This window comes from Hipposideros armiger, unplaced genomic scaffold (genome assembly GCF_001890085.2).
Source record: "Hipposideros armiger isolate ML-2016 unplaced genomic scaffold, ASM189008v1 scaffold_37, whole genome shotgun sequence".
In the NCBI taxonomy this organism is placed as follows: domain Eukaryota; kingdom Metazoa; phylum Chordata; class Mammalia; order Chiroptera; family Hipposideridae; genus Hipposideros; species Hipposideros armiger.
The window spans coordinates 4,463,249-4,476,089 of NW_017731387.1; the positions used below are offsets into that span (position 1 = coordinate 4,463,249).

A 12,841-nucleotide genomic window follows, 5' to 3' on the forward strand; every position below is an offset into this window, starting at 1 on the left:
TGACACTGCTGCCCCCACACGGCCACTGCCCAGAAGGGACTGAGAGAGCAGCGCCCCAGACCCCGTGCCAGCACCACCAGGCTCAGCCCCTCTCCTCAGAAAACGGGGGTGAGGGTCCACCATCTGTGCTCTGGGGAACCCCTTCCCTGCTGGATGGGGTTCTAGTAAAAGCCCCAGAATCTAACAGCCTCGTTTCTCTCTTTCGACAGCCCCATCGTAGTTATTATGAGTCCATCCTGGTCCACTTGTGATTCCCACTCGTGTTCAATTCCCAGCCCCGCCTCTGCCCGGCACAGACTAGCTTTGGGGGACGACTGGGCTCTGCTTTCTCACGCACCCCTTTTCCATGAGGACCCTCCGTGCTGGGGGCCAAGGGAGGAGCCAGCTGTTACCGCAGGGAGGGGGTGGGTAGGCGAGGGCGAGGCCGCCGGCGCCCAGCAGGTCGCCCTGACCCACCGTCAGCACCGTCTCAGCACAATCTCAGCGGGAACGCCCCAGGTCTCAGCCACCCCCCACTTTCCTGAAGAGCAGCCTGGCCCCACACCTCCCTCAGATTGGCATTGCCCGGGCCTCACTTTACTGGGGAACCTGCTTTGGGCTTGGGGCGTGCTGAGGGTGCGGCTGGTGTGGCCGAGGCCTGAGCTCAGGGCCACAGGTGGGGCGACCCCTGGGGCCTGGGCGCTCCAGGAGTGTGGAGACGGTTTCTCCTGAGTCCTCAGTTGAGAGTAATTTATGTTCCTGCTGCTGCCGGGGTGGGGGCTGAGAACCCGGGGTGAGCGGGTGGGTGGGGCCAACGCTCTGGGGACCAGCCCAGGAGGGGCCGGCGGGCGGGCAGCTGGGCACCAGGCCTGGTTTCTGTGAATCACCAGCCCTCAGTGTGGGCTTCTCCAGGCAGCACAGCAGGGGCGGGGGGTGCGACCTGAGGAAGCCACAGGCACTCCGGCCCTCTCCTCGCCAAGGCTTCGTGGAGAAACAGGGACTGGAGCCGTCTCTGGAGGGCTGTCTCCGGATGGCAGAGGGGAGGAAGGCATTGTGGGGACGGAAAGGAGCCCTGCAGAGGGAGGACAGCAGGGGACACTGGGAGAACAGACGGAGCTAGCTCCATCGGCGGGACAGGACAACTGCAGGGGGGCCGCGAGTGTCCCTGAGGCACTGTCACCACTCCAGCCGCAGCCGGGTCAGCCCTGCTGCTGGCATTGAGGCCAAGCGTCTGCCCACCCTGGGCTTCACTCTCTGCAGTGGGAGGTGACACAGTGGCAAAGCAGTGACAGGTGCCTCCATGACCCAGAGGTCCCCCCAACTACCCTGGTCAGGAGGATGGGCTGTAGTCACCCCGAGAAGGACAAGGCTGAGGACTCTGCTTGTGCGCTGTCTGGACAAAGCCCCCTCGTGTGCCCCCGTCTGCAGCTGCTTGCAGGGCCATCCCCAGGCTGGCGTCCCTGCTGTACTTGCCACATCTCCCCCGTCGGGTCCCTTGCAGGCTGACAGGCACAGGGCACAGAGGCTCTGGGGGAGGCTGCTGTTCCCAGGTGGGCGGCAGGGGTGGGAAGGGGCAGAGCCAGCCCCTGCCCCGTGCCCCGTGCCCCGTGCCCTGTGCCCTGTGCCCCGTGCCCCCGCCCCCACCGGCTCGTGGGGGGCTCCTTCCTGGTGCAGCCACTGCAATCTGGGGAGATTTGGAGGACTCCTCACTCAACAAGGCCCACATGCTGGGAAGAGCCGGGACCTGGATTCAGGTCCCAGCTTTGCACTTACTGAGTGGCCCTTTGCTTGTTGCCTAAACCTCTGAACCTCAGTTTCCTCATCTGCACCACGCGGACGTGCCCTGGGGACTGTGAGTGGCTGAGGGGAGAACGTATGTAAAGCAGCTGCACACGGCCAGTCCCAGGACGGGGGAGAAACACAGGAGGGACACAGTAGGAAGCAAAGATCCAGTTTGCCCCGCTCGGCACTCAGCCCTCCTCCTAGCGGAGCTGACAGGACAGGCTGTGCCCAGGGAGAGCCAGACCCACAGAGGCAAGTGCCCGCGACCACCTGGCAGGGACCTGGGCTCCAGCCAGCCTGGCCTTCCCGGCACTTCTGGCCACTCCCACCCCCAACCTGGGGCCCCCAAGAGCCTGGCCCTGGGGCCTGACCCCGAGAGAGGACCCAGCAGCCCCCCACCCAGGGCGGGTCCTGCCCCACCCTCTCCAGAAACCAGGCTGCAGAGTCAGGGGTGGGGCCTGCATGGGAGCGAGTTCTGCCACCTCCATTCAGACGTGGCACAGACCTGGGCCAGCCCCCAGGGTGGGACAGCCAGCAGCAGGTTCTGATCATGGAGAAGGCCTGTCCCTGGAACCCAGAGAGAAGAGAGGCTTCTGGGGGGCTCTGTAAGGCCCCCCATCCAGGACGGGCCAGTCAGGACCTGGCACTGGCCAACAGGCTTCCCCAGACCTGGGGACACGTTACAACCGAAACAGCAGTAAGAGCGGCTGAGGTTTGTCACAGCCTGCCAGGCAGTGAGCCCTGCACTGTTACCACACATGTCACCTGGTGGTCTGTACCATTAAGCCAGGGAACTCGGGGCACCCAGGACAGAAGGGGCTGGAGTGCCACAGGGCGGGCGTGGAAGCGAGCGACACTGCAGATGCAGAGCCAGGGTCTCCCGCTGGGACAGCTGGATTCTGAGGCGAACAGGCCCCTAGAAAATCCACTGTCCTCAGCTACCCCCACCTCTGAGGGGGGTGTGACATGAATGAACTCCGCCCATGACGCCCGCCTGTGTGGACAGCCGTCTGACGGACGGCAGGAGAGGGTCTCCATCTCTGGCTCAGGGCCCAGCAGAGCTCGGAGGGCATTTTCCCTGAGCAGATGGGTGCAGGTAGGGTGCCAGGAGATGCTCGAGGCTGGTGGGGTGCCCAGAGCCGGGGGATGGGGACCAGGTGGAGAGGGTGGCGCCTGGGGGTGTGCAGGACGTGGGGGACACAAGTCAGGGGGTGTGGAGGGCTGCCACCCCACTGCAGCCTTCCCCCGCTGCTGAGCCAGGAGGCTCCAGCCCTTGGCCCACCAGGGGACCCCGGATCCTGTGATAACTGAGTCTGTTGTGTGCGAGGGTCCCTTTCCCGTCCCCGCCCTCCTTGCCTTCCCCGGCTCACACCCCGGTCTCACAGGGACTCAGGCCCTGGTGCCCTCAAGCCTGGGGCGTGCTCGCCTGTCCGGCCCCTCCCATCTGGCAGGTGAGACTGGGGTCTCCCCTCAGTGTCCCTTCCTTTGAAGGGGAAGTGACAGAAACACCATTCCGTGTGCGGTGGCTTTTATTACTGGCGTGCTGTGGGCATGTGGGGTGCGGGCATGAGCGGCGGCTTCCGGCGGGGCCAACTCCTGGTGTCCAGACCGGAGCTGCCCCCCGTGGCGGGAGGGCCCCAGGAGCTGGGGGCACGCAGGGCAGGGACACAGCGCGGAGCAGGTCTGTGCTGAAGGAGGCGGCTGCCTCTACTTCCAGCGCCCTGTGACTTTGGCCTTCCCGCGGGTCTTGGAGCTGCAGGAGAAGCAGTTCGCAGTCGGAGGGGGGCGGGGGCGGGTGGGGTGCTGAGGGGTGAGAGCTGCCCAGAGGCAGGAAAGGCAGCAGCCTCGGGCTGGAGCGAGCCGTGGGCGAGGGCGGGAGGAGAGGGGGTGCGGGAGCAGAACCTCAGAGGAGGCCCTCGCACGAGGGTTGGGGGACAGGGGAAGGCTGGACCCGGGCACTCACACTTTCTGGTTGTCGTTGATCCTGTTTCGGAGAACATTGATCTGTAAGAAAAGTGGGCGAGAGAGTTGCATTGGAGAGCTGTCACTCAGGTCCCAGGTGGCCTCTGGGGTGGGCAGAGGGGAGCTGGCACGGGAGGGGGGCGCATGGGGGGGGCACCACTCCACAGGAGGCCCTGGGCTCACCCTTGTCACCATTTCCTTCAGCAGAGGACATGGAAGCAAAAGGGAGTTAAGAGATTTGCCCAAGGACACACAGCTGTGAAGGGCAGAGCCCGAAACCGCCCCAGGCACCGAAGTCCATCTCGCTGTCACCGCGCAGGACTGCCTCTCAGCGGGGTGGGAAGTGGGGACCCCGCTGCCATGGGGCCTGAGCTGTGTCAGGGACACACTGCGAAGCTGACCCGGAAGGGAACCTGAGCTCCTCTTGTGGGCAGGGGGCCCCCGGCGGGGACATGTGGGGAACCAGTGCTGGCCCTCCTGGGACCCCACCAGGCTGTGCTGACTCCAGGGACTCGGGCGCACATGGGGAGGCCTCGCTCCCGCCATCCTGTCCCCCCACCCGGTTCAGTGCGTCTGAGCTGCGGCCTCCCAGGCCCAGGGCCTGTGACCAGCCAGCAGGGAGGGACCCCCGTGGTGGGGAGACGAGGCAGGTGCGTGGGGGGGGGGGCCTGCAGCGGAAGGCTACTGAGGGGCGCGTGAGCCGGCTCACTTCGTATTTCTGCTGCTTGAACTTCTCCTGCAGGTCGAACTTCTCCGCCTCCAGGTTGTAGATGCTCTGCCACAGCTCCTTGGCCTTCTCCCTGCTCGGGCCACAGTGTATTGGGGGGACTGGGGACAATACAGGACCCGCCCTCGTCAACCCCCTTCTCGCCACCTGTGAGCAGGGGCAGGTGCGGCTGGGCAGGTGCGCGCCGCTCCGACAGCACAGCCAGGCGGGGAACCGGCTGCACCTGCGGACTCCGCCTCCGGCCCCGTCACACGCGCCCCGCGGGGAATGTGCGGGGCGGCAGCGCCCCCTGGCGGCGGCGGCGAGAAGGCGCCCCGCCGGCGCCCCCCAGTGCGCATGCTCGCGGCCGCAGCCGGCCCCACCTCAGCTGGTCTTCGTTCAGGTGGTCGATGGCCAGCGCCTTCCTCCTCTCCGCCAGGATCTTCTTCTTCTTTTCCCGCTCCGTCTGCCTCTTCCCACTTCTCCGCTCCGTCTGCAGAGGGCGGCACACAGGGGCGGCTGCCTAGAGCGCGTCCCCTCCTGTCCCCCGTCCTCCCCGACCCTGTGGAGCGCGGTCAGGGCTGCAGACCCACCGCAGGGAGCCCCCAAAACCAAGAGGAAGTTGTGCACCCACCTGGGCCTGCAAAGCCAGGACAGCATGAGAGAAAGACCCCGACAGAAAGACGGAGAAGGCGGCAGAGAGCCAGCGAGGGCGGAAGACAAGGCAGAGAGACCGGGAGACGGAGGAGGTGACTCAGGTGGTCGCGGCGAGCCACCTCAGTCACCGGGACCTGAGTCCGGGGCGGGGGCAGGGCCAGGCCAAGGGTTTGGCTGTATGGTCCCCGTGGGGCGCACGCCGGGAGGCTGGCCTGGCTGAGCTGGGGACTTTGCAAAGTTAATCGGACGTTTCCCTCCTCCAGGGAGCACGGGGTGTTAGGAGGAGTGGAGCGGAGACATTAGGGGTTGGCAGTGAGGTCCCAGGAAGGAGCCACCGCGCACCCGTGAGCCTCACTTGACCTCAAAGCTGGCGGCGTTAAGGACAGACGGCGTTAAACCCATTGTACAGATGAGGACACTGAGGCCCCCCCCACAGCCGTCCCCAACCGGGGCTCTGCCAGCTGCACCCAGCCTTCGGGGAGCTCCTGGGCCCTGCTGGAGCCGGGGGTGGGGCGTGGCAGGGCCACCCCAGCAGGCCGAGTGCCCACGGGGGCTGGCGCCCGGCGGCCGCAGTCTCTCACCCACAGCCGTAGGGACGTGCCTCCCGGGCCCCAACCTAAAGGCCGCCTGCCGCAGGGGACCCCTCGTCCCTCACGATCCATCGGGCCCCGAGGACCGCTGCTGCCCCCGTCACCTTCTGGATGTAGCCTCCGAAATGCATCATGTTGGACAGAGCCTTCTTCTTGCGGGCCTCGTCCTCCGCCTTCCTCCTGTTCTCCTCCTCCTCCCGTCGGGCCCGCTCCTCCTGATGGCGGGGCCGGGAAGGGGGCAGGTGAGGGGCCACCAGGCCGGCCGGGCTCTGCGCGGAAGCTGGGGGCGCTTGCGGGTGGGTGAGCTGAGCCGTGCCCTTTCCACGGGGCAGGCGGCTTCCCGAGGGCCCCGTGGGGCCTGGGCCTCAGCGGCTGCAGAGGCCTTTGTTTATTGAACGAGTGAACGAATGAGTGAACGAATGAGTGAATGAATGAGTGAATGAATGAGTGAACAAATGAGTGATTGAGGTCCTGACTTCTGAGTTGAGGCTCCGTCTCCCCTCGGGCTGTTATCGGGGCTGGGGCCTGGGAGCTGGAGCGTGGGGGGCTCTGGGGGCTTGGGGGGGGCCTTGGGCTGGGCTCACTCACCGCCATGCGCGCCTGTCGCTCTTTCTCCCTCTCACTGCGGATGCGCTGCTGCTCTGCCCGCTCCGCCCTCCGCTTCTCCTGCAGAGAAGGGAACAAATCCGCAGTGTGTGTGAGGCGCAGGTGTCACCCGCAGAGCAGGGACCCGCCCTGGAGAGAGATGGCACAGGAGCCCACAGGGGACAGGCCCTGCCCCCTCCTCCGTGGGTGTCCGCGCTCAGCCTGCTCCAGGGAGGCGCGAGGCGGGCGGCCCCCTCGACAGGTGGGCGGCGTGCAGGAAAACCCTGGCTACGTGAGGCTGGGCCACGCCAGGCACGTGCAGGTGACCCACATCTGACGTCCCGCGTTGTGACATCAGCCTCCGGGATGTGAGAAATGTCAGGCAGCCTTCTCCCACCTCCCACGAGTGAGACCGCTGCCCCGCCCTGGCTCTGGCAGCTGCTCTGAGCTCAGAGACACGGCCGAGTCCCCAGCTGCCAGCCACAGCAGCTTGTCGGGGGACAGAAAAAAAAGAATCAAACTACCTCCAGCCTCACTGGATAATGATGTGGATTCTGTAGTCACCTCACCCTCCCTTCATCGTGGGGGGCTTTGTGGCCAGTGGGAGGGGGGCAAGGGCAGGGGTGGGACAACAGTCGCCACCAGTCACCCCACAGCCGGGACCTGGCTGGACTCAGCTCCTGCCAGCAAGCAGCGTCCAGGCTGGCAGGGCCCCAAGAAGCCCCAGCGCAGGGTTCCGGGGGGACAGCCCACTTCCAGCAGGGTTAGGGGCATCAGGGAAGGCTTCCTGGAGGAGGCGCGCCTCGGGAGCCCTCCGGGAGCCGGGCCACCTACGATCCTGTCTTTGAGGGAAACGAGTTCCTCCTCCTCCTTCTTCCTGTTCTCAAAGTGAGCCTCGATCAGCGTCTGCAGCTCGTTCAGGTCCTTCTCCATGCGCTTCCGGTGTATGTCCTGCGGGGGCAGCGGGGCTCGCAGGCTGGCACACACCGTCCCCTCAGCGCCCGAGGCCTCCAGGAGGGCCGGGGGCCTGAACCCAGGGCAGTGCCTGCCTGGCCGCAGCCTGCTCCCCTCCCTCGGGTAAAAGCCCCCCCTCTCTGATCGGGGGGTCCCTGGCGCCATCCCCGGCCCGGCCACCACTCACGTCGAAGTCTACTCTCTCTCCCCCGGGGATCTTGGGTGGCACCAGGGTGGGCATGAAAGGCCTGTTGGAGAGAAGATGGAGCCGTGGGCCTCAGGGACGGCGGGTGCCGGGGACGGGCAGGGCCCTGCCTCCTGCAGACACGGCCAGCGCTGCCCAGCCAACTGCACCAGCGTCACAACCAGAGTGCCCACACCTGGGAGTCCCCACAGCTCTCACAGGTGTCACGTCACCCTCACAGTGTCCCCCTGAAGTAGGTACCGTTAATCATCTGAGGGGCAGTGACTTGCTCAAAACCACAGAAGCAGGAAGTGAAGACACTGTGACAATGACAATGTGAGGTGCCGTTTTGAGGCCCCCACCCCACCCCCAGCTTCGAGGCGGGGTCTCACGGTGCCCTGCCCTTTGAAGTCACCATGCCTAGGCTGTCACGGTCTCATGGCTTCGCTTCCCCGCACTTTCTTCCCTTTTCCCCCAGGTCCTGCCTCAGCCACAGAGGAAAGTGTCCCAGCCACACTGTGGGGCAGGAGAGGGTGTCTGCCCAGGGACCCATGAGTCCCGCCCTTTCCTCTAGACCAGCGGTTCTCAACCTTCCTAATGCCGCGACCCCTTAATACAGTTCCTCATGTTGTGTTGACCCCCAACCATAAAATGATTTTCGTTGCTACTCTATAACTGTAATTTTGCTCCTGTTGTGAATCGTAATGTAAATATCTTTTTGTTTTCCGAGAGTCTTAGGCAACCCCTGTGAAAGGGTCGTTCGACCCCCAAAGGGGTCACGACCCACAGGTTGAGAATCGCTGCTCTAGATGAACACACTGCTGTCCGTGCCAGGGCGTGCGCTTGGTAATAAGTGAGGTGGATCTCAGACCGAGACTCTTGTGCAGTACACAACCTGTGCAACTGCGCCTGGTGGCCTGTGCCTGTCACACCCCGGCCCATGCCCCACTGCACTCCTGTCCTGCCTGATCATCCTCCCAGTGCCTCACTGCAGGTGTGTCCTGCTCACCTGGGCTTGGGTTTGGACTCCTCCACCGGGCCATCTGGAGAAGAGAGAAGCCCACAGCCACGGGGTCAGCAGGTCCCGGCCCTGGTCCCAGCTCTGCCCCAATGAGCTGAGACCAGGGCCTCTATTTCCCCTTCTGCACGCAAGTCCCTAGCTCCAGGAGCACCCACGAGAATTCAGGCAGCAGGGGCAGCAAACCCCACACGCCCCCTCACAGTGGCTCCCAAATGCTGTCTCGGGGGTGGCCGGGTCCTGGCAGGGAGCACACTCTCGGCATGGGATCGGCGTGGGACTCCAACGCCTTCTGTCGTTCCCCGTTCTGGCTTCCCTCAGCCGCACAGGGAGGAGGGGCCTGGGGCTCCGGCCATAGGGGTCCTGGGCCCAGGATCCTCTCCCAAGTGTCTGCTTCATGGCTGCCCCTGGACTCCCTGGGGGCCATGATTCCAAGCCCCAGCTGGCCGCCCCTCCCCTCCAGAGGCGTGACTGGACCACCTGGGCCCCTGGTAAAGGCTGCCGTGTGACAGTGACCGCAGCGGTGACCCACCACACGGACCAGCTATGCTTTGGGGCTTCACCCTCCAACCCCACACCCTGTGAGTGGCTCTGCCTGAGCTCCAGGCTCCTCGTGTGTGGACATGACTTCTGGGCACCATGCCCAGACTGGGGACCTGGCCTGGCCCCTGTCCCCAGGCAGCACCAAGGCAGCTCTGAAATGACGGGGGCACAGGTGTGGAGCCCAACAAGTGTCACCAAGCGTGGCCCTCTCACCCGGCCCCTCCTCCCCACCTCCCTGGGAGCCGTCTCCCCCAAAGCCGCTTGGAGGGGTTCCCTCCCACCCCAAACCTCCCTCTGGTGCCCAGCGGTCCTCACCGTCAGCCTCCTTAGCTTCCGCCTCTTGTCCGTCTTCTAAACATAAGGGGAAAAGTCAGTGAGGTCCTGGGTCGAAGCTCAGGTCCCCCGCCGAGCCCCCCACACAGGCCCTAGGCCAGGAGCGCCTGCTGGTTTCTGGGTCACGGTGCTGTCTGCTCTCACACACGTGCCCTGGCCCGGGCTCCGCCTGACACAGGAGCTCATGGCCGAGGGTCCTCAATGGGACATTCGGCCGCTGCGTCCCGGCCCAGACGGAGGTGCAGCGGGCTGCACAGGCTGGAGAGCCGGTCAGGCGGATCTCTTCACAACACTGGAATGGCTGTGGGGCTCTGGCCGCCCCCTGGCACCATGGCAGGGCCCCCCCGCACCCTCACCCAGAGCCTTGCCTTCTGCATGGGGCTCCTCGGGCTCTGCCTCTCCGTCAGCCTCTGCTTCTCCTGCCTCTTCTTCCGCTGCCTCTTCCTGCTCTGGAAAAGCGACAGACGCCGTGAACGCCTGGGCACATCCCAGCACGAGACGGCGGCGTGGGGGTCAGCGACATCCAGGCTCCAAGTGAGCGTCGGCCCTGCCCCGCCGAGGCTGGGGAGAAATGACCAGCCGCTGTCCCACCTGGCGCTCAGTACGCAGGGAGCGGGAAGCCGTGTGCCACGGGGGCCTCTCTCCACTCTCCCCTCTGAGGCTCAGCAGCAGGGGAGGAGGGAGACGGGTTAGCCCGGGAGCCACAGCACGGCATACGGTCTTAAGAGCCTGGGCCTGGCGTCAGGCCTGGGCTCCAGCCTCTGACCCATCACTCTTTAGCCGCTGGGGCCGCTCACGTCTCAGTACCGCCTCCAAGCCTCAGGTGCCTCATCAGCAATAGGGAATAATTATCCCCACTTCTCGGCTGTTGTAAGGATGAAATGAACTAGTGTGCAGAGAGCTCCCTGCGGGGGGGCCTGGCATGCAGGAAGCATCGGTGAGTGGTGGCCGGCCACCTCTTGTCCTGCGTCTAGAACACAGGGACCCGGCTGCCTCTCACCGGGACAGGAACCCAAAGAGCAGAGTGACAGCAATCTGCTCCCATCAAACTTCTCCATCTTTCTACTCCCGGAGGCACCTCTCAGATAAACCTCCCCCCAACATCTGCGTCTCCGGGAGCCACAGCTGTGACAGCCTTGCTGGAGAGCTGGCACCCAGGGAGACGGCCCCATCTGAGGAACAGCCAGCATTGTAACCCCACAGAAGCGGACTGCTTCTAGAACCGTTCTCCCTGAACCTGCCCAAAGAGAGAGCTTCCGCACTGGCACTTTCTCTCGTGGGGGAAGCAGAGACACTGGAGTGTCCCCAGCAGGCTCAGGGACGCCATCTGCACCCTGCCGTCCCAGGGTCGTTCACGGCAGGGACCCAGCTCTGTGGGAGGCAGTGTGGCCCACTCAGTGCGAGCCAGGCAGTTGCTTACATGGAGCCCAGACCGTCACCACAGTGGGGGAACTATGTCATTAATTCACATGTGGCAGGCAAGCGGGTCCCAATTCCAGAGTCTACATGTCAGGTCTCACCACCTGCCCCCCCCCAAACCTGCTGTCACGAGCTGGCAGGTCCTCCAGAGCAGAGGAAGACCCACCATATTGACAGTCTGTACAGAAAACACAGCAGACAGTGCAGTCAGCTGTGTTTTTCATTCAAAAATCATCTCAAATAGCTTCTGAAGAGTTTAGGGTTCCTTGAAAACCAAGTGTGACCCCTGGCCCTCACAGTTTTCTCTGTGAGTTCCTCTGGTGCCTCCTTTTAGGCCAGATGCCCCTGGAACAGCCTTAAACACGCAAGAGGCCCCCCGTTTTCTCTAACAGCATGGGGAGCAGAGGGCAGCTGCTGAGCCCCCGATTCGCTCCCTGGACCTGCATGGAGACCCCCCTCACGTCCACACAGCGCGTGCTGAGCCTCGAAGGGCGGGGTCCAGCCTGCCTGCGGTGAGAAGCCTGAGGTGCCTGGGGGCCATTTGGGGCCATCTGGGGGTGAGGTGGGGGCCGGACAGAGATCTCAACCCCCCCATGTGTGAAGCGCTCAGGAAGGAAGAACGGGGTGGGGGGGTGCCCTCCGTGAGGTACGGGGCGCAGAGCTGAGGAGGGAGCCGTGAGGGCAGATCAAGGAGGTTGCCAAAGACCCAGGAGTCAGCGTGGACTTCGCAACGTAGGAATGTCTTCACGCCCAGGTAGGATGTTTCAGAGAACTGAGCGCTTTCCTAATCCAACTCGAAACATTCCTAAATCGGATGTGTTCAGATGTGATGATGTATCACGGTTCCTTGTTTTTAAAATGGTGCTTATTGCTTAGAGATGCATTCTGACATCTGAGATGATGTGACGCCTGGGAATGAGTCTGGGGCCTGCTCCGAAGTCACTGGGAGAGAAGGCTGGATGGGAGTTGGTGACTTTGAAGCTGGATGATGAGTGCGTGGTGGTGGTGGCGGAGACATTATTATATTTTTTGTTACTTTTACATGCATTTAAAACATTCTGTGGTGAAATAAAAACATTAGGGGGGGCGGGAAGCAAAAATAATTCATTGGAAAAAGTGGTGACCCTGTTTGAACAAAATGGCGGGTGGTAGAGACAGGGTTAAACTTTCTGCCTTAAACTCGAGCGGCCAAGGTCAGGACTGACCCCACGTATGACCCCACGAGAGGTTGTAGAGCAGCGTGGCTCAGCTGAGAGCGCGGCAGGACAGACAAGCCGGTTTCCTGCAGAGCAGCTGGGCTCCCGGGGGCCCTCCCCTTTCCCCCACCGCCCACGCGCCACACCTTCCACAGCTGCTTCTACTCCACGGAGACGGTCACGGCCAAAGAGAGGAGACAAGAGGTGGGTCAGTTTCAAACCAGGCTGGCCTTTGTCCAAATGAGTTTTCAGGTGTGTGCTTACCTTCCTGCTCCCTGCAGGGCGAAAGCAGAGGCTGTCAGTAACACGCAAACACACACACACACACACACACACACACACACACACACAGACACACACTGGCCTTTTCCTGAAGGTGACCCCATTTTTATTTCCCTCACTACCTAGTAAAGTTCACCCTCCTCCGTCCGCCCTATAAAGCCCCCTAACCTGGCCCCGGGCCCCGGCACTGTCCCCATCCAAGCTCCACTTCAGCCAGCGTGGCCTCTTCACACCCTCCCCTTACTCCCTGCCTCTGCCTCTGAGCCTCCCCAGGCTGCACCCCTTCCTGTCCCTTCAGTCTCTCTCCAAACCCTAGCAGGTGACACACCTGCTGGCACCACCTCCCTGGCTGTCCCAGCCCTGCTGGCCACCCTCCTCCCAGGTGCACGGCCACAGCCCTGGCCCTGGCCGCTCATTGCATCTGACGTCTTACATCTTAACATCCCCTAGCAGCGGTTCTCAACCTGTGGGTCGCGACCCCTTTGGGGGTCGAACGACCCTTTCACAAGGGTCGCCTAAGACCATCGGAAAACAAAAAGATATTTACGTTACGATTCATAACAGTAGCAAAATTACAGTTATACAGTAGCAACGAAAATAATTTTATGGTTGGGGGTCCCCACAACATGAGGAACGGTATTAAGAGGTCGC

General features: G+C 63.5%; 1 protein-coding gene across 5 annotated transcripts in view; it reads right to left on the minus strand.

Moving 5' to 3' along the window:
* Positions 1–3,272: 3,272 nt before the first annotated feature.
* Positions 3,273–12,841, minus strand: part of TNNT2 (troponin T2, cardiac type) — a 17,910-nt gene continuing 8,341 nt past the window's right edge. For 2 of the 5 annotated variants that reach the window (XM_019638140.1, XM_019638138.1), the window contains exons 3-16: positions 12,173–12,183; positions 12,055–12,069; positions 9,662–9,742; positions 9,276–9,311; positions 8,409–8,442; positions 7,403–7,463; positions 7,096–7,212; positions 6,265–6,342; positions 5,781–5,891; positions 5,064–5,069; positions 4,813–4,922; positions 4,433–4,523; positions 3,725–3,765; positions 3,273–3,514 (exon numbers count right to left, since the gene is read on the minus strand). In XM_019638140.1, coding sequence (XP_019493685.1) covers positions 3,469–3,514; positions 3,725–3,765; positions 4,433–4,523; positions 4,813–4,922; positions 5,064–5,069; positions 5,781–5,891; positions 6,265–6,342; positions 7,096–7,212; positions 7,403–7,463; positions 8,409–8,442; positions 9,276–9,311; positions 9,662–9,742; positions 12,055–12,069; positions 12,173–12,183 — 838 coding nt within the window. In that variant the 3' untranslated portion in view covers positions 3,273–3,468. The remainder of the gene's footprint in view (positions 3,515–3,724; positions 3,766–4,432; positions 4,524–4,812; positions 4,923–5,063; positions 5,070–5,780; positions 5,892–6,264; positions 6,343–7,095; positions 7,213–7,402; positions 7,464–8,408; positions 8,443–9,275; positions 9,312–9,661; positions 9,743–12,054; positions 12,070–12,172; positions 12,184–12,841) is intronic. The other 3 variants (XM_019638143.1, XM_019638142.1, XM_019638141.1) reach the window with 2 other exon arrangements.